The sequence below is a fragment of the Nilaparvata lugens genome, chromosome 8 (assembly GCF_014356525.2).
Source record: "Nilaparvata lugens isolate BPH chromosome 8, ASM1435652v1, whole genome shotgun sequence".
NCBI classification, from domain to species: Eukaryota; Metazoa; Arthropoda; class Insecta; order Hemiptera; family Delphacidae; genus Nilaparvata; species Nilaparvata lugens.
The window spans coordinates 29,593,040-29,615,979 of NC_052511.1; the positions used below are offsets into that span (position 1 = coordinate 29,593,040).

Below are 22,940 nucleotides of genomic sequence, written 5' to 3' on the forward strand. Positions count from 1 at the left end.
TTCATGAAAGACCTCAACATTCTCCTAAAGTGACGGTGTGGTGTGCCATATCACAATTTGGCGTGGTTGGCCCCTACTTTTTTGAGGAGGAAGAAGTGACCGTGACAGTGAATTCCCAACGTTATGTTTCGATGTTGAGAAACTTTCTGCAACCCAAATTAGAAGAGATGGTTGAAGAACACGGGCTGGCGGATTTGTGGTTCCAACAAGATGGAGCTACTGCTCACACAGCTCGAATTTCACTAGACGTTTTGAGAGAGATGTTTCCGGGACGCCTAGTCTCTTTGAGAGGTGATGTTGGGTGGCCTGCGCGGTCACCAGATCTGAGCATTTGCGACTTTTTTCTTTGGGGATATCTGAAGGAAAGGGTTTTCAAAGGCCGCCCTCACACTCTAGCAATGTTGAAACAGCGGATTATTGACGAAGTGAATGCCATTCCCCGCGATATGTGTGCAGAGCTGCTGAAAACTTCAGAGATCGCCTTCAACAATGTATTGATGCTAACGGTCGCCATCTTCAGGACATAATTTTCAAAAACTAAGTAATATAAAATGGTATATGAACCGCTTCAGAAAATAAAAACATGTTTCCATTATATATCCTGAGTCACTTTTTATTACTCCTAAAAAATGCTTAATCGTAGCTGCCGCACCCTGTATAAATATATATAATGCATCTATGTACATACAATGGCTAAAACATTATTAATTTGTCTTTAAAAGAGATAAATGCCCAAAATGCCTGGGCATTTATGGGTTTTGGGCATTTGCCCGGGCATTTATATCAGGCATTTGCCCCGACTTATAAATGCCCAGGCATTTTACATCACTACCCTTGACAGTCACTTGTTTCAATTCTTTCAAAATTTTTTAAATAAATTATGATTTCTCCATGGTGTGTGTGTGTGTGTGTGTGTGTGTGTGTGTGTGTGTGTGTGTGTGTGTGTGTGTGTGTGTGTGTGTGTGTGTGTGTGTGTGTGTGTGTGTGTGAGTGGGATGAATATTAAGATAATTTAATTTAATTAAGATTAGTATTTTTATTTGTGTTTATAGATAAGCATTTTTAGTTGAATTCTGAATGTATTCCACTCCTGTTTGCAGACAAGATTTTTCTTAAGCGAACAGTATTGTATTCATGATCTGTAATATCATTTGTATAATGGAATTTGTCATGTAAGTGATATCATTGAATTAAACTTGATTTGATTTGATTTGCTATAGATGTGATCATTCCTTCTATAGCCAAAAGTTATCCCTTTTTCAATGGTGCTTGCATGACAGAATAAGATTATTCCTTTTAAGAAGTAGATAGCCGGTATATTAACTCAGCTCATTTATGAATAATACAATACTTAATACGATAAATAATACACGTATTGATGTGCTGGAACAAGTTATTTATCTAATGCAATCTATTTTAGAAAATTACTGATCAATTAATTACGATATTGCACACTGGACAATTAAAAAAGTTTTTGTTCAATTTACTTGTTTCAGAATGACTTCAAGGGGGCAAAAATGTTGGATATGATCAACAAGGCGACAGTTTTAGATGCTTCTACCCATACAACACAATATGGATCCAAGACCATCTCTTTCAATTATCTTTTCCAGATTCCAACTTTACAACCGAAGAAGAGACTGCTAAAATTGGGAAATTGATTGAAATTGACTTTGGTGAGGTTATTGTTTTGGATAACAATATTTTCCAACCAGGACCATCCAACAATAGTACAGAAGTTTTTGAAAGCAATGGAACACCAGAATTGTCATAAATAATAACTGTAGAATCTAATGAGACACTCATCAATAATAGTATTGTTCAACCAGGTACATCTGGCAATATCAATTTATTGGAAAGTAACGACTCAACAAATCCATGTTCGTTTATTTCAACCCATAATAGGATAATTGTAGATTCTAATGGAGTACTAATATTGATAGCATTAGTTTTGAACTTTTGGGATTATATGAGTTTTGATTCTAGCCCCCTAAATATTCTATAGCATACACTATACACTATAGCATACTAGCTCAACAGAACAGTTTTTCCAGTTTTGTTGAAAATTGACTTTTGGGATTATGAGAGTTTTTATTCTAACCCCTCATATATTCTATAGCATATACATATATTATATTGATGACATATCCTTTTTCTTTTCTGAAAAAGGACGAATGAGTCGGTACATTTTGTTGTCCAACGGATTTGATATGTAAAAAGGGTTGAAGAAAATGTGTTCAAAATTTGAAGCCGATTGATCAAATCGTTCAAGAGTTATTGTAGAACATACGGACAAACACAAAGACCGACAACGATTTCGGCCTTAAGTCAAAAGTAAGAATTCGCTCGTTCAATGAATCAACCAAGGCTCTACTGAACAAATATCCAGTAGTATAGATGAATTATTGATAAAAATAAAACTAATATGATCGAAAGGGTAAGTTGAGTTGGGTTGAGGGCAAACCTGGACGTTCACAAGAAGAATGTTTGTCCGGTGAATGTAGCTGGATCTGCCTGCACCAGAGTGGAGACAAGATCGATGAGACGCCTCTCCTCATTGGCGGAGACACAGTGAATCACCACCACTCCTTTGTGCAGTTTCTCGTAATGGTGCGCCATCGTTCTGCCGCTGCGATGCAGATTGTACACTGACATACTCTGCATTCCATCTACTCGAGCGTTGTCAATTATGTGCACGATTAAGCCCTGCAAAATAATTAATATAATCAAATTCAAATAATAAAACTTGTATGTATATTATGTATGTATATATATATATATTATATATATATATATTATATATATATATATATATATATAAAGCTTATGCTTTATGGGCCAGCATGTGGAAGCGACAGAAGTGACTTGTCATAATTTAAAAGAAAATAACACATAACAAAAATTACGTTAAAAATGTACATTGAAGGACAATATGCTATATGCAGTATTACTGCATATTTTGGAATGGCCTCTATCGGTCTGCCTCAAATGTCTATTCTCTGCAATACTCCTTCCATCCATTTTAGCCCCACATCACTTGCCGCATGCACCTCCTGCAATCCTCCCTCACATGGGAACAGAGGGCAGTTTGAAACCAAGTGCTCCATTGTTTGTATCTCGCCACATTCACAATATGGGTCAGATGTAAAGCCCCATAAGGCAAGAGACTGGGCGCATCTTCCAGTAGATGTCCGGAACCTGTTCAAACAGCACCACTGCCGGCGGCCAAGCAGTGTCCCTGGCACCTCTCCTTTTGGATCCTCAATTAGGTGTTTATTCTTTACTGATGAGGAGGACCACCTTGCCTTCCAAATTGTTCCAAATTCCTGGCCATTCTGATCATCTAATCTCAGATACCTCCTAGATTGTAGCCGTCTTGCTGGTGCATTATTTAGCTCCTTAGCTATTGGCAACTCATTCCTTGAGACAACCCTGTTAACAAGTTGTCTTGTCTTATTCAATCTGCGGAGGTCTGGTGGCAGGACATTACACAGCACAGGTAGCCAGTTGGTCTCTGTTGGTCTTATTGTGCCACTGATTTTTCTCATGGATTCATTTAGCTGCACGAATAAAATCATGTAATTAATATTTATACAGATGGACGAAAGAAGAAATTGCATTATTCAAATGCAAATAGATAAGCATATGTAATAATAGGCTAATGTTGAATAAATTTCAAATTAATTGGTATCAAATAGCCTGAAGACTTCTGTGCTCATCTAAATTCCTTCTTGCTTTTCTCCCTTCTGCCATTATTTGCAGTAGCAGAAGTCCTCGGGTTGACTCATAGCAATTAATTTGAATTTCGTTCAAGATTACTTACAGCCTATTCATACATCTACATATTATCATTATCAAGTATCATAATATAGTCGAGCTCTCTTTTATAATGTTGTTATCCTCTGAACAATGAAACCATCTACGTAACAAATTTGGTTACATGGCATTTCAGAATTATATTGGTTTTTCACCTCTATATAACGAAATTTTCTCAGGATAAGCTAGCTAATTCGATACAAAAGTGTTCAGCTGTTATTATGAGTAAATATGGATTTTTTCTGTATACACGTAATTTATTCATTGTAAAGTGTAAGTGTGTACAGTGTAAAAACAAAACAATAGAAAACATTATTCAATATTCAAGATAGCCCAACACAGTCCTACTACCTTCTTTTGCTTCACGAAAAACCAGAGCGATCGATGTTGTCGGCGATTTTCTTCATTTTTGCTGTGCAGTAGCGACGGATGGTGAACTTCATAAGCTGGAATTCAACGAAAAACATGTAGCTGATCACCTCAACGCATTCCAAGGGTTGGTTGCAGACGACCACAAAGATTTAATTCGGATTTCTCGCAACTTGAGGCAGTTTGCTGGAAATTTTTCTCAGCAATTTCACGATGCGTATAGCAAATTAACAGACAGTATGAGATTATTCGTACAACAGAATGTATCGGAGGAAAAAACACTGTTCACAAACCAGTTATTAACTTACATTTTTCACCTCTACTCACATGTATGTGAGTATGTGAGTATGTGAGCTGCTCCATACACTTTTGGAAATTACAACCGCTCGTTTCACAAATGTTATAGTAGTAGGAGATTTCAATACCGATTTTGCCAGGCAGGATAAAATGACAGAGGATATTAGAGATATTATTAATATGAATAATTTAGAAATTAAGGTCCACGAATATACAAGAGTAACTCGAACTTCACAGACAATTATTGATAATATCCTCACAAATATAGAAGGTTGTAATGTCAGGTTAGGTAGCTCAGATCTATCAGATCATAACTATCAAATTTTAGAAGTTAAGTTGCAGGGCCAGAATCCAAGCAGAAAAAAAACTTTTGTAAAAGAAATTCAGCAATATGAGCTAGGAAATATAAATTGTTTGAAGCAGGAACTGCTTCAAGAAAATTGGATTAGTGTTTATAACAGTTGTAACCTAAATTACAAATATAAGCAATTCATTGATAATCTAAGATTTCACATTAGTGTATGCTGTCCAATAAAAAAAGTCAAAGTAAAAAGTAAATTAAACAAAGTAGATGAATGGATAACTGAAGATATTCTTACTCAAAGAAATATTGTTAGGGAAGCTTATGAGGAATTTAAATTAGTGAGGGATGTTCCGAGTGAAGTCAAATACAAATGTCTAAAGAAAAATTATGCAAAAGAAGTGAGGAAAGCTAAGTGTAAGAAAACAGCTGAAATATTAACAACTAGTACCAATTTTAACTCTGCTGTTTGGGAGGTAATTAATAGAAATAGGAGAGCAGCTCAAAAAGATACAGTTACTAATGTCCCTAGGATAATCGATGAACATGGAAATTATATGGATGATAGTATAGACATTTGTAACTTTTTCAATAAGTATTATCAACAGGTTGCATATAATCTCCAAAAGTCACTGAACACTAATACTTATAATACAACTACATTAAATTCTGAGCCAATTGAAAAGGTATTTAATTTCATCCATTATCAAGAGATGAGTTGTCAAGAATAATAAAAAAATAAATTCGTATGGCTTTTGTTGGTGGGGAGTTCCTTGCGGGAATGTTCCACCGCCTGAATATATAATTTAAGCCGTCAATGGGCCTTACGACTGTCATACTTCAACCGGGACCGACAGTTTAACGTGCCCATCCGATAACACGGGAGTGATCTGTTTAAAAAACTTTTGGCTCTCAGTGGGGTTTGAACCCGGGATCTCTATGCTGCTACGCAAGCACTCTATCCACTAGACCACGGATCACTCCGTGATTATTAAGAATAATAAAAAATTTGAATAACAAAAAAACAGTAGGATTGGATGGGGTCTCAAGCAAAATTTTAAAAGAATGTGAAAATGAATTACTGGACCCTTTATTGCATCTCCTTAATACTTCACTAGAGCAGGGTATTTTCCCTGATGATCTGAAACAAGGAAAAATTTTGCCAATTTTCAAGAGCGGTGATTCTGAAAGAGTTGAAAATTATAGACCCATTAGTATTCTAAATGTAATAAGTAAAATTTTTGAAAGAGTAGTTTTAAATAGGCTATTGATGCACCTGGAAGAAATTAATTTCATATGTGATGAACAGCATGGGTTCCAGAAAGGGAAATCTACTAAGACTGCAATAGTATCCCTTGTTGAAAGACTAATAGATATAATAGATTCAGGTGAGAAGGCAGCCGCAATATTTCTTGATTTATCCAAAGCTTTTGATTGTGTGAACCATAGAATATTATTGGAAATACTAAAAACTGTAGGTGTGAATGGTATAGAACTAAAATGGTTTGAATCATATCTCATAGGTAGAAACCAGTGTGTTGAGCTTACCAAGGTGGATGGGAATGAAATAGTAAAAATTAAATCTCAAAAACTGGAGGTCCAGGCTGGAGTACCTCAAGGCTCAATTCTGGGTCCCTTACTGTTTCTGTTGTATGTGAACCAATTACCAAAAGAGTTAAAAGATCACAGAGCTCTGTTGTTTGCTGATGACACATCGCTTATCTTTAACAATTATTTATTAGATAGTCTAGAAATAAATGCTTTTACTGGAGTACAGTCAATTGTCCAATTCTTGAAGCAAAGGCAATTAACAATAAATAGTAAGAAATGTCAATTCCTACAATTCAAAAGTAAATATAATTCAGTAGAGGATAGAGAAATAAATGTGTTTGTAGAGGAAAATGAATTAGACCAAGAAGAGAAAGTAGCATTCTTGGGAATTTTATTGGTCAGGAAATTAACATGGCATCCTTACATTGAGAGGATATGTAATAAGATATCATCTGGGGTATTTGTCCTGCGGCAGCTTGCTAGGCTGAATGATAAAAAACTACTGTTAACTGCTTACCATGGACTTATACTATCTCATATTAGGTATGCTATTTTAGTATGGGGTAATTCATCTCAACAAAATATGGACAGGGTGTTTAAGATTCAAAAGAAGGCACTCAGATGTATAGAGAAAGTGAATAGGTTAGACTCTTGTAGGCCTTTATTTAAAAAGCTTGGTCTATTAACTGTGCCATCTTTGTATGTATATGAAGTTGTAATGCATGTGAAAACGAGTGGTGTGATCCAGAATTCAGATGTTCATGAGTATAATACGCGAAACAGAGCAGATTATCATATAATGGGTCACAATAGTAGGTTATTTGAACAAAAACCAGATTATATTGGTAGGAAATTTTATAACAAGCTACCTCAAATCTTGAAAAGTAATGATGATTTGAAGATTTTCAAAAAACAAATTCATAAATACTGCGAAGTAACGCTGTGATAAAAAGCTTTTACCCTTTTCGCTGGTACACCCCAATTTATTACGTTCAGATCTCTTCAGATTGGAGAAAGGATATAAGTCGAAAGGACACCAGTTACCTATACAGTACCTCTATCGGATTTGCAGCGATATTTTGATCTTCCACTTACGACTTGTGTGGTGAAGGAGAACTCCATGGTGCTTAGCTTAAAAGTACCGTTGGTCAGCATCGGCGGACAGTTTCAATTGCACAAGTATGTGAGGACACCTATGTATTTCGACGGCCAGATTTGTCAGCTTCAGCAGCAGGATTTCGTTTTGGCGCGGAGACAGGAGGACGGTGAGATTCAGGTCATCTCGGGAGATCATCTCTCTTCTTGTCGGGCACAGGACGATTTCTTATGCTATCTTCCGCGGCTGGTGCATGGAGGACATATGTCATCAAGATGTATGCATCACTTGTTTGCGGCGACAGAGCTGAAGGACATCCAACAATATTGCAGTTTAAGCTGTCGTCCAGCTAAGCAGGAGTTGGAGATCGTCGAATTTTCGCATTCGGAGTATATCGTCGCGAATATACAGGCCAACACTACAGTCACTTGCGAGGGAGGTTCGTTTCATCATCTTCAACCTATGCCGGGAGCAATGTATGTGGTTTTACCCTGTCATTGCGAGATTTCGGTCGGCGGGAGAATAATGGTGAGAAAGACTTTTCCGTGTGACGCAAATGTTGATAAACAACCTCAGGTTCTCCATTACTTACCTTTACATTGGGTTAAGTTTAATTCGTTAAAAATTGATGTTTTGCAACCGCATTTCAATCCTAATTTTGTTAATTTTAGCGAAATTTTAAAAACTGATATAGATATAAAGGTTCCGGAATTTACAGTTCAAGACGTAATATCGTCAGATATATTTCACAAAGTAGATCTTCCAAATTCTTGGGGAGATGTTGTAAATTCCTCTAGTTATGTTTTTTATATATTATTTGGCTGGTTAGGGTTTTTAACTTTATTCTGTGCATATTTAGGCATCAAGTTGTATGTGTGTAAATTATCTGCTGTAACGGTAGCACAACCTAAGATACATATAATCGATAGTTAAGAGTTATATAGTTGCTTTTTGATGGATTAACTGTTTTATTGTTTTCTTTCTTGACTATATAGTTGTGAGTCATATGTACTTATAAAGTTTTTTTTCTTCTTCGATTTTTATTGCAGCTTTTGAAGTAGTTCAATGTTGATTCACAAATAAATATATTGTCAATTGAGATTTTCTTTTCATAATAAGTTGAATATTCATGTATATTAATGTGTATAATATTGAAAGTTAGTTTCATATTTAATCAATGTTATTGTGCAGCATAGTTTCATTTTGAATTTGATTTGAATGTTTGTAATTTAGTTTGAGTAACCTACCTTTCTACAAAAGTTTGATTTCAATGTATAGTAGCATTATCAAGTCAATCAGGCACACGTTTGTTTCCCGAGTATATTATTTTGTTTAATCATTATTTATTTTTTTTGTTCCCCTCTTGACTACAGACTCAGGGACGAGTCTTTCAGCGGGATGGGTGATGTGTCACCTGGTCATATGGGACATATATATGAATCATATATTTATCTCATATTGATCAGGATTTTAGAGTTTTTATTTAGAAAAGTTTAATGAACAGTGTTTTTGTCTTTGAACAATTTGTGTCAGCGACAGAAAGATTGTTTATTTCATTTGTTATCAAAATTTATTGTAGCTTCTCTTTTGTTTTTGATAACAAACGTGCTCGCTTGTGCGACTGATAAAAATATGTATTTGAAATGGCTTCATGTTTGGCATTGACTGATTTATATATTAATACCCAAAATTTTACTTTTGTGGTGTGTGAGCTCGTTCGATAGGACTGTGAGTAAAGTCCGGCTGTTCTGGTGAAGGGGATAGATTTTGTTCTTGTTTTATAATACAGTTTTCCTGTCACAGTTCGGGCAGTTTAAAGATAATTGTATTATTGAATAGGAAGGGATATAAACCCACTTCATTAGATCAGTTTTTTTGATTTTTAATTAATAATTAACGTCGCGTTTCAACCAGTGGATGCCAATTTGGGAAGCCATTTTCATAAAGGTAGGTAACTACTGAGTCATTGTTTTAAATTTTTCATAACCACAACAAATGAATCTTCACTAGCAGCAAAGCGAGTAGCCCTTGAAATATTCATCTGTTTATTATTATTTCGTTATTTCTAATTATAATTCTAATTTTGTACAAATAATTTATTGTTTTGTTTTAATTATCAAAAACCTGTACGATCATTTCTTGTTTTTCATTTTCCCACCCTTACATGCTCGGTGAAGGCAGATCGTGCTTACACAAGTAGTAGTTTACATAGTAGTAGAAAGGGAAAATACCTATGATGAGATTCCTGTATAAAGTCAGTATAAATTATAGGAATGCATAGTTGCTATTTGGCGTCTCCTTCGCCTTCCACATTGCTGTTTTTCAAGTTATCCCGGTATATATGTTCTAAACATCTGATATCAATTGTTGATTAATATCATTGTATACATTGTATTGTTTTCAATTTGAAATTTGAATTTGATTCTTGTCGATAATAATAAATTCTATCTCAAATATATTCTATTCGTCAAGAGAATATCATATCTTTTCAGTGATTAACAATAAATTTTCCTAATAATTGAGATTAAATACCCAGGTACCGTAGTTCATTAAGTCTACAAACGATTTGGTAGCAATGCGGAGCTAGAAAAGGAAAGAGCCATCTGCTTTGTCTGATGACAGAGAAGGATAGCAAACCAATGTTGAACAGGTGCTGACTTGACAACCTGAATATCACTATAGATGCCTACATCTTACAATAAATGCAACACTGTTATCAGTAATTGTGCAGGATTATTCTTAATCTAGATTTATTTTCTAAAAAATAAAACACAAGTTTTGTGTTAATAAAAACTACATTACAGATAGAAGTAGAAAGTACACAATATGTGTTTGATAAATTGCATGAGCGATTAAAGGTATCATTATGGCTGGATATGAGGTTTTGTTACTAAAGTGAGATTCACTTGAAACTGCCAAAAGCATTGGTGTTATTTATAATGAATGCTGATGGAATAGAATTGATCTCTCTATATAGGTTCCAGGAAGCTACCAAGTAATTATCCAAATGAGAGCAGCCCTTCAGTGCTCTAGTAGGCGTTTTTCAATTACAATGACTAAATTCCTTATTCGAAATTGTAATGTTATCAAATAATTATTAAAAATGCTAGCATTTGGCAATTTGAAGCAAAAATCCAACTTCTAACCTTTCCCTAACCTGATATTTCACTAACCCTAAGCATAATAATTCTAATCTCATTTAATAATGATGTCCATATTTACAATTCGCACGTTCGTGTTAATAGTGTTAGTAGGTGTTAGCATAGAAAAATAGATGGAGAGATTTCTCGATTCTTATTCAGAGGTATTAGTTGGCGGAACGAAACATATTGCAATTACTTACATTCTTATCGACATCCAACAGTGAGGCAAAATCGAGTAGATGCTCGTCCTGTTGTATTTCGTGCATGTGGAATATAATGACAGTGTTGAAGGTGGCCTGATTGTGGTCGGTGGAGGGAGACGAGTGCTCGGCAACACTGTCCACGCGTTTGATGCGCAACACTTTGTCCGATAGACTCTCCTCCAACATTTTGCTCGATGCAGTTTGCTGCTCAGAGATTATGCACACCCCGTTGCTCCTCTCTGCTCAAACACAATTCAATTAAAAAAAAAAACTGCTTATTCACCTTTTATAGATTTAAATACTTGAAGGTCTCAAATACAATTTCAAATTTATTGCCTTACAAAAAATGTTTACAATCAAATACAGATTAAAGAATGTAATATTTTAGAATAAGAAGTATAATTTTTCAACATAATAATATACTATTTCGGCGAAACCGGCAAAACCATAGTTTGAGTGGCGGTGACGAGTAGCAAAACAGAAAACGATTCTATTACTTCGAATAGAAAAATTTTGATTTAACATGGTAAGCTAAACTATAATATATAACTATACAATTCAATCAAGGTGAAAGTGGGGAAAACCTATATTTATACTGTATGTAGGTCTCATGGCAATACTAGAGAAAAAAAATCAAATTGTGTTGTGAATTAGGTGAAAAACATTTGTTGATTAATCCAATCTATTATTTTTTAGTGCTTGATTTAGTGATGCTATCTAAAATTGAATATTGGATAACAGGTTAATTAATGTATTTACTACATAGGGGAACTGTCTACGGCATACTATGTCCTGGAAACACGGTAATTTGATGGCGATCTGAAATTATAAGCTGGAATGTATGGATTGAATGTATTTTGGATCTATTGATATAAAGTATTACATTTTTTATATAGAGTTGTCCCACTGTCAAAACCGGGAATTCTTCACAAAGTAAGTGACTGGGATATCGTCTCGGCCTTTGGAGAGCAGCTTTTAGTATGTGCCTCTGAATCACACCTATTTTATTGAAATGAGTGTCTAAGGCACCCCCCCTCAAACCCCTATACCATAATGAAATGTGGATTGGGCATAAGCTGAAAACACCATCATCAATAACTTTAAATCTCCAACACTGCTTAATCTGTAGAATTTATGAACAATATATTTCATTTTTTACACATATTATCAATATGTGCATTCCACTTCAGATGTTGATATATTAAAACACCTAGATATTCAACTTCTTTCACGTTTATCAGCGATTGACATATACAGTCCCTAACAACAAAATCTGAGTTTGACTCAGTACAGTCAAACAAATGAATTTTAATTCCACCATTTAACATTTCCGCAGGGATTGAATTATTGTTAGCGAGAAAGCCATATATACGCTTTTTCTTGTATTTAAAGTGAGCGTGTGCAAATCAAGCCATGACTTAACTGCTGTGAGACCTGATTCTGTTAGAAGTTTTGTCATAGGCTATAATTTTATAATTTATTATATATTATTTACACCACTTTGCCCGTTCATGCTGAAAAATAATTAGATAAAACTTATAAATGTGACTTGGTGATTTTTTCTACTAAGAAAATACATGTATCATATTATTAACTAGCAGGTAACCCGGGTCTATTTTGAAACTTTTCAAACTGAAAACTTGACGTAATAAAATATTCTAAATTTGAAAATATGCCTATAAACATCCTCGGTTAATGGAGAATCTTTATGCAAAATTTCAAATCAATCAGTCCAGTAATTCAGACGTGATGATGCGTCAAACATAATTTTCCTACATAATTTTTCCCGTACGTAAATGAACAAGCTCTTTCCATCATTATAGAATAGATGATGGATAGATAGATGATTTATTTTATCAGTATCTTTGAATGAGAATAACTTTTGAACGGTTTGAGAAATCGGTGTGGTGTTCACCAATCATTTTCTCTGGTATTCCTGTATCGAAATCAAGTATTTCGATACAACATTCCAATTTAAAAAAATAAAGTTGAATTCAATATGGCGGAACAATATTTTTATGCGACAGAAAATCAGTTATTTTTATTTGAATAGTATCCCCAATCATACCTATCATCTAATGTCCCTTTTAACAGAAATGTTCTGCTGTTTCTATACAACAACTGGAAGCATGACAAATTGAAAACTTGAAGCACTGAAAATAGGCTTATAACCATCCTCGGTTAATAATTGAGAATCTATATTCAAAATTTCAAATTAATCAGTTGAGTAGTTCAGATGTGATGATGCGTCAAACATAATTTACTATTCCTTACGTGTTCTAAGCCAGTTCTTTCCATTATTATAGTATTATAGATAACTGAAGAAGATACAATACTTGAAAACCTCACAGAATCATAGCCTACTGATTTTTTTCAATACATCAATAAATTTTAGTATCGATTAGATCCTCCTCAATTTGAATCAGGCAGCCTTTTGTTTCCCCAATTCCAAACAAAATACCTAAAATATTCGTTTCACTCCGAATACATTATAACTGAAGAATATAAATTTATTACTTATTTTATTGAGATCTATTCATGTTTTTCTTATGAAATTCAATGATACAGCATGAAGCCTATGTTAATTTCATTTTTACTGGTGGGCAACATTTTACATTAAAAACAATTATTTGATAAAATCCAAGTTCAATTGAAATGAAAACAAATTCCTTCAAAAATATAATTTATAATAATACATTTAACAATGTATCAGGCCAAATATTGTAGCCCACTGTTAATTGAGGTATGTAACCTATACATGCATAATAAAGAATATAAAAAGAACACATTGAAATAATGCTTTTCTAACTACTTGTTACAATTGAAAAATTCAGAAATGTGAGTGAAAATTAAGAATAAACATAGTCCACATGGTTAGATAGCCGAGGTTGGATAATTGTGATTCTATGATTATAATGGCATTTCCTGCAATATTATATATTGTCTATATTTTGTTCTTTGTCGTTTCCTTATTCCTCTACTAATTATTGTCTCATTTTTAGATTTTCATCACCATTGAAGAATGATAATAAAAATTTCCTCAGTTCAATTGAACTGAAATCGTATTGACTTCTATCTAAATTCGGGTCTTTCTCGTTATTAATTTCTTTTTGGGTACCGTAACTACTGTTCATGTTCTAATCTTCAATAGAAACAAAACCTGTAAATGCGCTAGAGATAATACCGTATGTTGAGTTGAGCTGTAAATATTAATAACTTACTGAAAATGTAATAATGCTGATTACAAAATATCAGTTTATGAAAAGATAGTAGAAAAATGGAACTATAGCAAGCCTACTACATAATTATGAACAATGACAATCCATGAGACAATACTAAAGATTTTTTTGAAATATAAACTGACATACCTATTAATAATTAATTAACTTGATTGCAGAATTTTACATTAAATAATTATTTTATAAAATCCAAGTTCAATCGTAATGAAAACAACTTCCTTCAAAAAATAATTTTTAATAATACGTTTCGAGGGAAAAAATGAAAACAAAAAAAAAATTGAAACTTTCTCGGGGCTCGAACCGAGTATCTTTTGCTTTGAAGCCGAGCACTTTACCATTACTCCACAACCGCTGTTGAAATAGACTGTCTTGTAACAACGTTATAACCTCCATTACATTATCGTTACTCTGACTCGAACAGTTTGTGTCATCCCGTAGCCTACCTATCTTTTCACTTTTCAGTGATAGAATGGAAATAAATGTGGCATATTTCATTTAAAAAAGATTCAATTCGTTTCTGTCTGATAATTCATAACGATATCCATTAATTTTTGTATCTATTTATGAAGTGATACAAATAAATAGATGCAAAATGCCGGCAATATTCAAATAATTATGCTGTTAAATTTTGGACTGCAATTGAATTCGCCCCCAAAATAGCTAGAAAATGATTATTTATAGCACTTTGTTCAAAATAATCCGACACGTATTATTTAAAATGTTTGTTCAAAAAGCTGAATAATATAGCTCTTCAACTGGGTTCAACAAATTTTCGTTTCTGATACACGGATTTCAGTAGGCTACATACGGTACCGTACCTAACCTTCATCATACTTATTGAAATACATCTCTTATGTTAAGAAAAAGTTGTCAATATTTCACTGATTTACGAATTTGTCAGCGGAACAATATAGTATGTTGGCTATATTATTGTATTGATTTCATTTAAAATCAAAACTCTTACATAATTAAACTCACCGCTCGTACCGGCGGCGGTAGTGTTGTATGGTAGATGATTTTTAGTGTTTAATAATATCGTATTTAAAGATGACAAAAACAGCTTTTCGAAAATTTGAAAGATTGAGAATCAATAAAATGTTATTCAAAACTTAACAACTCACAATAATATAATATCACAATCGCTATAAGCTGCCAGCATTTGTATCAAAACTCCGGTATCGAAACATGAGCTTCCTGTATCGAAACACATATTGCAACACATTGTTACCAGCGTATCAATTTCTCTATGAGCTTCCTTTATACAAACACATCTACAACAATGTAGGTATGCCATATAATGTTCCATGAATCAAATTTAAACATGAATTCTGAAAAATCTAGAAATAAAATTGAAATTTGGGCTTCGAGGTGCACGATTTTGATATTTTTAGAATCTATGTGCAAAATTTGGAGATCTAAATCATTCCCGTTTTTCCGGTATGCAATCCACAAGTTAACATGTTTTGATGCGAACAAACGAACACACAAACAAACACAACCCTACTCTCTCTTATTATATAAGATATTCATGATTTTGTAAATGTAGAACCTGTCTGAACTTTACACAATTAATTCTAACATTTTCAGACAGGTTCTACATTGTACATTGAAGTACCGTGTATCCATAAATGATGGCAGAATGCATTTACGCACAGATATGAGCTTAGCAAGGTGCTGTTGAGTTGCAGGAGTGGATTGGATTAAAGTTCCTAGTCAAGTCGAACTGTTAAGAGTATTGATACAACTAATACATGACAGTTATTCAGTTACTCAATCATTAACCATCAAAATGAGATTTAAAAAATCATAATGCTGCATTATTGGGGAGTGTGACTAAAAATAAACCATACAATTAGAAATGAATGGTTCAGATTAAGCAATGATGCAAGTGAGGCTAGCTACTAATGGTAGAACATGTGTTAAATCTCACTTACCATTTTCCACTTTTTAGGTTACCTATTTATTTTGTTTTTAGGTTAATAGACGATGTTGTTTTCTATCAGCTGTCATTTTGTTTTAATGTCTGCAACTCACTGCCTTTTGTATTGCAGTTGAGAATTCATAGCCGCTTGTAGTTTCGTTTTTGTCTCAATTTTGTCTTTTAGATATTTGTATAGATAAATAATCCATACTCACTTTTTGTAATCATTTTCAATTATATTTTACAAATAGATTGTCTCTCATTATATTAGTGTGATCGTCAGTTATGTGTTGACAGTATTTTGAATCACGTAGTCATTTCCTTTTTTGTTGCTTTTTTGGTTCCGAGCCTAAACTGTACTTTGTTCTTCCGGCTTGTTCCTGTCTCTTGTGCATCAACTTTTTGAAGTCCCAAATGTTTCTTCAAAACTTCAAGTATTTCTATGAAGTATGGTCACTGTTAGCATTGATTTCGACAAATCAATCTGCGCTATACATCTCGCCATTCACCAATTCAAAATTGATTCATTAGTTTTTGATTTATCTCCATTCCAAGTTTTCATGTGCGTCACAACCTTGCATTGTACATGAACCTTTTCTTCAGTGTTGAAACCTCTTCATTCATTCAGTGTTCAATCCAAATTCATCTTATGTTTTGGATCTCGCATCTAGCTTGCAATTTTGGATTTTTTGCAATGCTACTCATTGAAGAATCGATTTCTTCTTTCACATTGTCTTGTATCTGGTAATGCTACTACCATACGTTCAGATTCAATCTCACCATCGCCTTTGGAGTGTCCTCGTCAGAGTTTCATCGGTTTCTTATAACAGTGAGGGGTTCACTGTTGTCAGCCTAGAGTCGTCCTGGATTCCTGCTGGTCTCCAGAATCTTGGTTTGAGGTTCTCATTCTAATCTGCACCACCTGCGTGGACACGCTGGTGCTCATCTTCGCCTGCTGCTGCTTCAAACTTTCTGAGATAAGTCCTATATTTAACATTTTTGATATTCTCACATCACATCAACTGTAGCAAAATATCCACTTTGGTTATAGATCTTGAGCTATCTCTTCTAAATTGGATATTTTGATTTTAAAGTACATTTGCTCTATCTTCCTAGACTTGTCTTAATTTATCAGTGAATCTTATATTCAATATTATCTCAATATTTAGTGAATCTTTCTAATTGAGTGTTTTCCACTAATTTTAAAGCTTTCATCTTTCATTGGTGATTGTATCCTTTTGGTTTTAAAATTGACAATATTTAGTAACCTTCATTTTGAATAATTTTTATTTGTTTTTCAATTATTAATTCACATATTAATGTATTTTCATTTTGATTTCTAAAAGTTTAAATAGTCTCAAACTCATTCAATTATTTTGGTTATCTATAAAGTATTTAATCTCATGATTTCAAATTCATATTGTTTTATTGTAAATCAATCTTTAAATATTTCAAAGTATATAAAGTGTTTAAACATCACTCCTTTATCTTGTCATTATTTAAATTCAAGCAAGCAATTATAACCATTCTTTTACTTGTATTCCACTAATATTGTATTTTTATTTAGTTTCCTTTGTGTCAGTTCAGTCTCTTGATTCTTGCACCTCTGCAAATCTTGTCTTTTGTATCGATTATTAGCTTAACTTTGTGACTACTGTTTGTTCAGCTTATCCATTCTAAATTTATTGTAGAACTTTGGTAATCGTTCATCATTTGTTTGATTTTGAACTTTCTTTTTTTCTTATAAAACTTTTCATTACAAATTTTGCTGATTCAGTTTTTTAAGTACTCTTGTATTTGTTACTTGAGCACTTTTTCAATTTGATTATTTTAATTGTGATTTTTCAATATTTAGTAACTTTCATTATTCATCAAGCCTGTTGTTTAATTTTGGGTTTAATCATTGACTATTCTAAATTTCTCAGAGCTCTTTCAGTTATTATTTGCACTACAAACATTTTAATTAAAGTTGTGATTATATTCAACCTTTCATTTGGTATTTTTTATTTCAATCTCAATCCTGAGTTACCATTTGCTGTACATGCCAATTTGCTTTCATTCAATACATATTATGTAAGCACATTGGATCTTTCCTCCTTTCAAATTTATATGTGGATTCTGTTAGTCTCTGATTACTTTACTAAATTTCATAACCTACAAATTCACCCCTTTATACAGTCCACTCTTTTGCTTAGACAAATTTCACAACATGCATGTCATGTTTACATATACAAATACACATACACATGTTCATCATCAGCAAGAGGCTTCTAACAAAATGAATAACCAATAACATTAAATAAACCAGTGAAAATTACAAATCAAAATGATAGAAAAATAATTTAACCTCAAATAGAGCAGCAAAAAAGAATAAACAACAAAAATCGGAGGTGCAAAAACCTAGCCTCAAAAAATGTTGCTCAAAGCATTTCACTGTGATCACAGCTGTGATGACACAACAATGTATGAAGACTGTGTAGCATGCATTTAAATCATGCATGTTCAACCGTTAGTGGCCAGCCTAAGGAAGTAATATATGATATGACATCTCAAGTGCAATATATTTTAAATCTTTTCATAAATTGATGAAATTAATGGCGAGAAAGAAGTTTTGATTGAATATATTATGTAGCTGAATTATCATTCAATCCATGATGGTTACAAGAACTATTGACTTGACACCAGATTAAAGTGATGAAAGTTGAATTACCTCTCAAACAACAGTTGGCAGTGAACAAATCCTTCTTATGTGTGACTTTCCACAACTCTTCTGGTCCATTGATGAGTTTTGCTCGAGTACCTGCATGTTTCAGCACAAGCTGGAGGCATTCCGTTCCACAATCCAATTCTTCATCAGTACACTGTCAAACATAGAAAAGTCAATAGAGCTAGCTTACTTTCAATAATGTATTGTATTTGTGAAATGCTGTATTAGCCCAAGTATATTGGGAAGAAAATTTCATAGCTCACACTATATTATATCAAACGCTTATTCAGATAACTATGATGAAACATCTCAAAAGGTACATGGGAATTTTTATTTAATTTTACACTACTACATAATACTACCCTACCATACCATACACTCCCATACCATACCATAACACTACCATACCATACCATAACACTACCATATTGTGTTCGATATGGAAATGGACATAACCTGCATAATATTTGGACGATTTGAGACAAAATTTGGAAATAGAAGAAGTTTTGGGCAATATGGAAGCCTGTTTTTTCTTTCCCAACTTCAGTATGTCTGCTTATCCAATAAAAAATATGATGTACGGCATTCATTTTTCTTGAAATTCTGTTTTGTATTATGTATACATGACCACCTTACCATAAAAAATAAGAAGTTGGACTCAATATGGCGGATCCTAGATGACAACAATTTTAAGGGATGGAGAAGAGGATTTTTTAATTCGAATAGGATTTCCATAGAAACATATTGTCATTATCTTTGTAAAAAAAATATTTAGCTGTTTCCATATTTTTCATCAACCTTGTATAGCGATATTAGATTATATTTGAACCATTAATTACGACATAGCAGTCAGGTATTTATAAATAAAAGCTATTAGCTTCTACTTACATTAGTGTAGCGCTTGCTTTCGGACACTAGTCCTTCATCAACACTGGCTGTCACTTCCGTTGTTGAATACATGTGGTTATAAGCAGCGTGGGTTGTGGGAGTGGCGGGAATTTTTGAACTGTTGGCGACGGGGGTGGCGGGAATGTTTGAATTTGTGGATTATTGGAGTAGGAGGTTGAAGAGGCTGTGTGATTTGAAGTTGGTTGCTCATTAAGGATGTTGTGGGGGTCTCTTTTAGTGTGCTTGTATAGGTAGGGTGATTTTTCGGTTGAGACATGTTTTGTTGAAGGATATGTGGAGCATGATTTTCTAACCTTAAATATCAACGATCTGAAGTGTATGGAGTCTGCTCGTCTGGCTGATAATACTCTTCAATGTTGATTCCATTACAACTGCTTGTTAAATGATCACTTTGAACCATTAATTATGACATAGCAGTCAGGTATTTATAAATAAAAGCTATTAGCTTCTACTTACATTAGTGTAGCGCTTTCGGACACTAGTTCCTTCATCAACACTGGCTGTCACTTCCGTTGTTGAATACATGTGGTTATAAGCAGCGTGGGTTGTGGGAGTGGCGGGGATTTTTGAACTGTTGGCGACGGGGGTGGCGGGAATGTTTGAATTTGTGGATTATTGGAGTAGGAGGTTGAAGAGGCTGTGTGATTTGAAGTTGGTTTGCTCATTAAGGATGTTGTGGGGGTCTCTTTTAGTGTGCTTGTATAGGTAGGGATGATTTTTCGGTTGAGACATGTTTTGTTGAAGGATATGTGGAGGCATGATTTTCTAACCTTAAATATCAACGATCTGAAGTGTATGGAGTCTGCTCGTCTGGCTGAATAATACTCTTCAATGTGATTCCATACAAACTGCTTGTTAAATGATCACTTTGAACCATTAATTATGACATAGCAGTCAGGTATTATAAATAAAAGCTATAGCTTCTACTTACATTAGTGTAGCGCTTTCGGACACTAGTCCTTCATCAACACTGGCTGTCATTCTGTTGTGAATACATGTGGTTATTAAGCAGCGTGGGTTGTGGGAGTGGCGGGAATTTTTGAACTGTTGGCGGCGGGGGTGGCGGGAATGTTTGAATTTGTGGATTATTGGAGTAGGAGGTTGAAGAGGCTGTGTGATTTGAAGTTGGTTTGCTCATAAGGATGTTGTGGGGGTCTCTTTTAGTGGTTTGTATAGGTAGGGCTGATTTTTTTCGGTTGAGAATGTTTGTTGAAGGAATGTGGAGGCATGCTTTTCTAACCTTAAATATCAACGATCTGAAGTGTATGGAGTCTGCTCGTCTGGCTGAATAATACTCTTCAATGTTTGATTCCATTACGAACTGCTTGTTAAATGATCGTTGATCGTTGATATTTAAGGTTAGAAAAGCATGCCTCCACATATCCTTCAACAAAACATGTCTCAACCGAAAAATCATCCCTACCTATACAAGCACACTAAAAGAGACCCCCACAACATCCTTAATGAGCAAACCAACTTCAAATCACACAGCCTCTTCAACCTCCTTCTCCAATAATCCACAAATTCAAACATTCCCGCCACCCCCGCCGCCAACAGTTCAAAAATTCCCGCCACTCCCACAACCCACGCTGCTTAATAACCACATGTATTCAACAACGAAAGTGACAGCCAGTGTTGATGAAGGAACTAGTGTCCGAAAGCAAGCGCTACACTAATGTAAGTAGAAGCTAATAGCTTTTATTTATAAATACCTGACTGCTATGTCGTAATTAATGGTTCAAAGTGATCATTTAACAAGCAGTTCGTAATGGAATCAAACATTGAAGAGTATTATTCAGCCAGACGAGCAGACTCCATACACTTCAGATCGTTGATATTTAAGGTTAGAAAAGCATGCCTCCACATATCCATCAACAAAACATGTCTCAACCGAAAAATCATCCCTACCTATACAAACACACTAAAAGAGACCCCCACAACATCCTTAATGAGCAAACCAACTTCAAATCACACAGCCTCTTCAACCTCCTACTCCAATAATCCACAAATTCAAACATTCCCGCCACCCCCGCCGCCAACAGTTCAAAAATTCCCGCCACTCCCACAACCCACGCTGCTTAATAACCACATGTATTCAACAACGGAAGTGACAGCCAGTGTTGATGAAGGAACTAGTGTCCGAAAGCAAGTGCTACACTAATGTAAGTAGAAGCTAATAGCTTTTATTTATAAATACCTGACTGCTATGTCGTAATTAATGGTTCAAAGTGATCATTTAACAAGCAGTTCGTAATGGAATCAAACATTGAAGAGTATTAGATTATAGAAGAAATTCCATTTCCTTTAAAACTATATCCTTAAATACATAATTATACTTTCCAAATTTTCAAAAATTCAACACATACTTTGACGAGCAATTCAAAAAGTAAATTCCGTCAAATCTCATGAAAATCTATTCACGCGTTCGGCTGAAAATGTGTCAGACAAAAGCAAATCAAGTTAAAACATGGACTCGTCAGTCAAAAACACCAATTCTCAATAAAACCAAACATTCACTCAAATTATTTCTTCCATAATTTTCATAGCACCTAGTTAAAGACCATAAGCTATTCTATCTTGACTTATATTGTTGAGGATATTGTTTGTGAAGGTAAACCCCATAGGTTCAGTCTTCTATATTGGTCAAGGATCAAATTGAAGGTTATCTTTCACATAAAACGATACTTTGCTTTTGCAATTCCATTTGAACACTTCAGCACTAAATCAATTTGTGCGGCTTTCTGCGTTGAAGTCTTCTCACTCCATGCACATTGAGCAGCTGGATTGCTTCCTCATTCACATGCTGATGAAGTCTTTCCTCCTGTTTTCCTGCAAATCTTTGGATTCCACTGATGACTGTCGCCACTCCCAGGTCGCGGTGGAAATCGGAGTTCCTGATGCACCAAGGAGTGTCTACACAACTTATTAGTATTTATTCTGGAAGCGCTTGATGATGTCAAGTGCTTGAGGATGGTCGGGTGCAGCCCCAGAGTTAATTCCGTAGCAGCTTGAGAATCTGCTTGTAGAGAAGCAATTTATTATAAATATTGACTTCGATGTCCTCCCAAGTAGCCAGTACATTTACTTGAATTTGATGCCAGCCAAGCTGTTCTCTTTTCTTCTTTATTATGTACTTCCACCTAAGCTTGGCATCCAACGTCATGCCTAGATACTTTACAGTGTTGGAGTAGGGTACAATATTCCCATTGTGTACGTTCTGTGTACAGTAAATTGTTCCAGTTCCAATCGTAATGTGACTAGTGCAAAATGTTCCCATGGAACACCATTTTCAAAATCTTTGGTTCAAGCTTTTGGCGTGCACATATAAAGTTGATTTACACTAAAATGTGTCGTTTACTAGCTGCGTGAATGAAGAAAGGCTGTTTTA

General features: G+C 34.4%; 1 protein-coding gene across 1 annotated transcript; it reads right to left on the minus strand.

The window, feature by feature from the left end:
• Positions 1–662: 662 nt before the first annotated feature.
• LOC120352829 lies at positions 663–22,715 on the minus strand. Its single transcript, XM_039435113.1, has 4 exons — positions 22,638–22,715; positions 18,647–18,797; positions 10,774–11,015; positions 663–2,706 (listed from the first exon to the last, which is right to left on the minus strand). The coding sequence occupies exons 1-4, from the start codon at positions 22,713–22,715 to the stop codon at positions 2,473–2,475; spliced, it is 705 nt and encodes a 234-aa protein (XP_039291047.1). The 3' UTR covers positions 663–2,472.
• Positions 22,716–22,940: the final 225 nt, after the last annotated feature.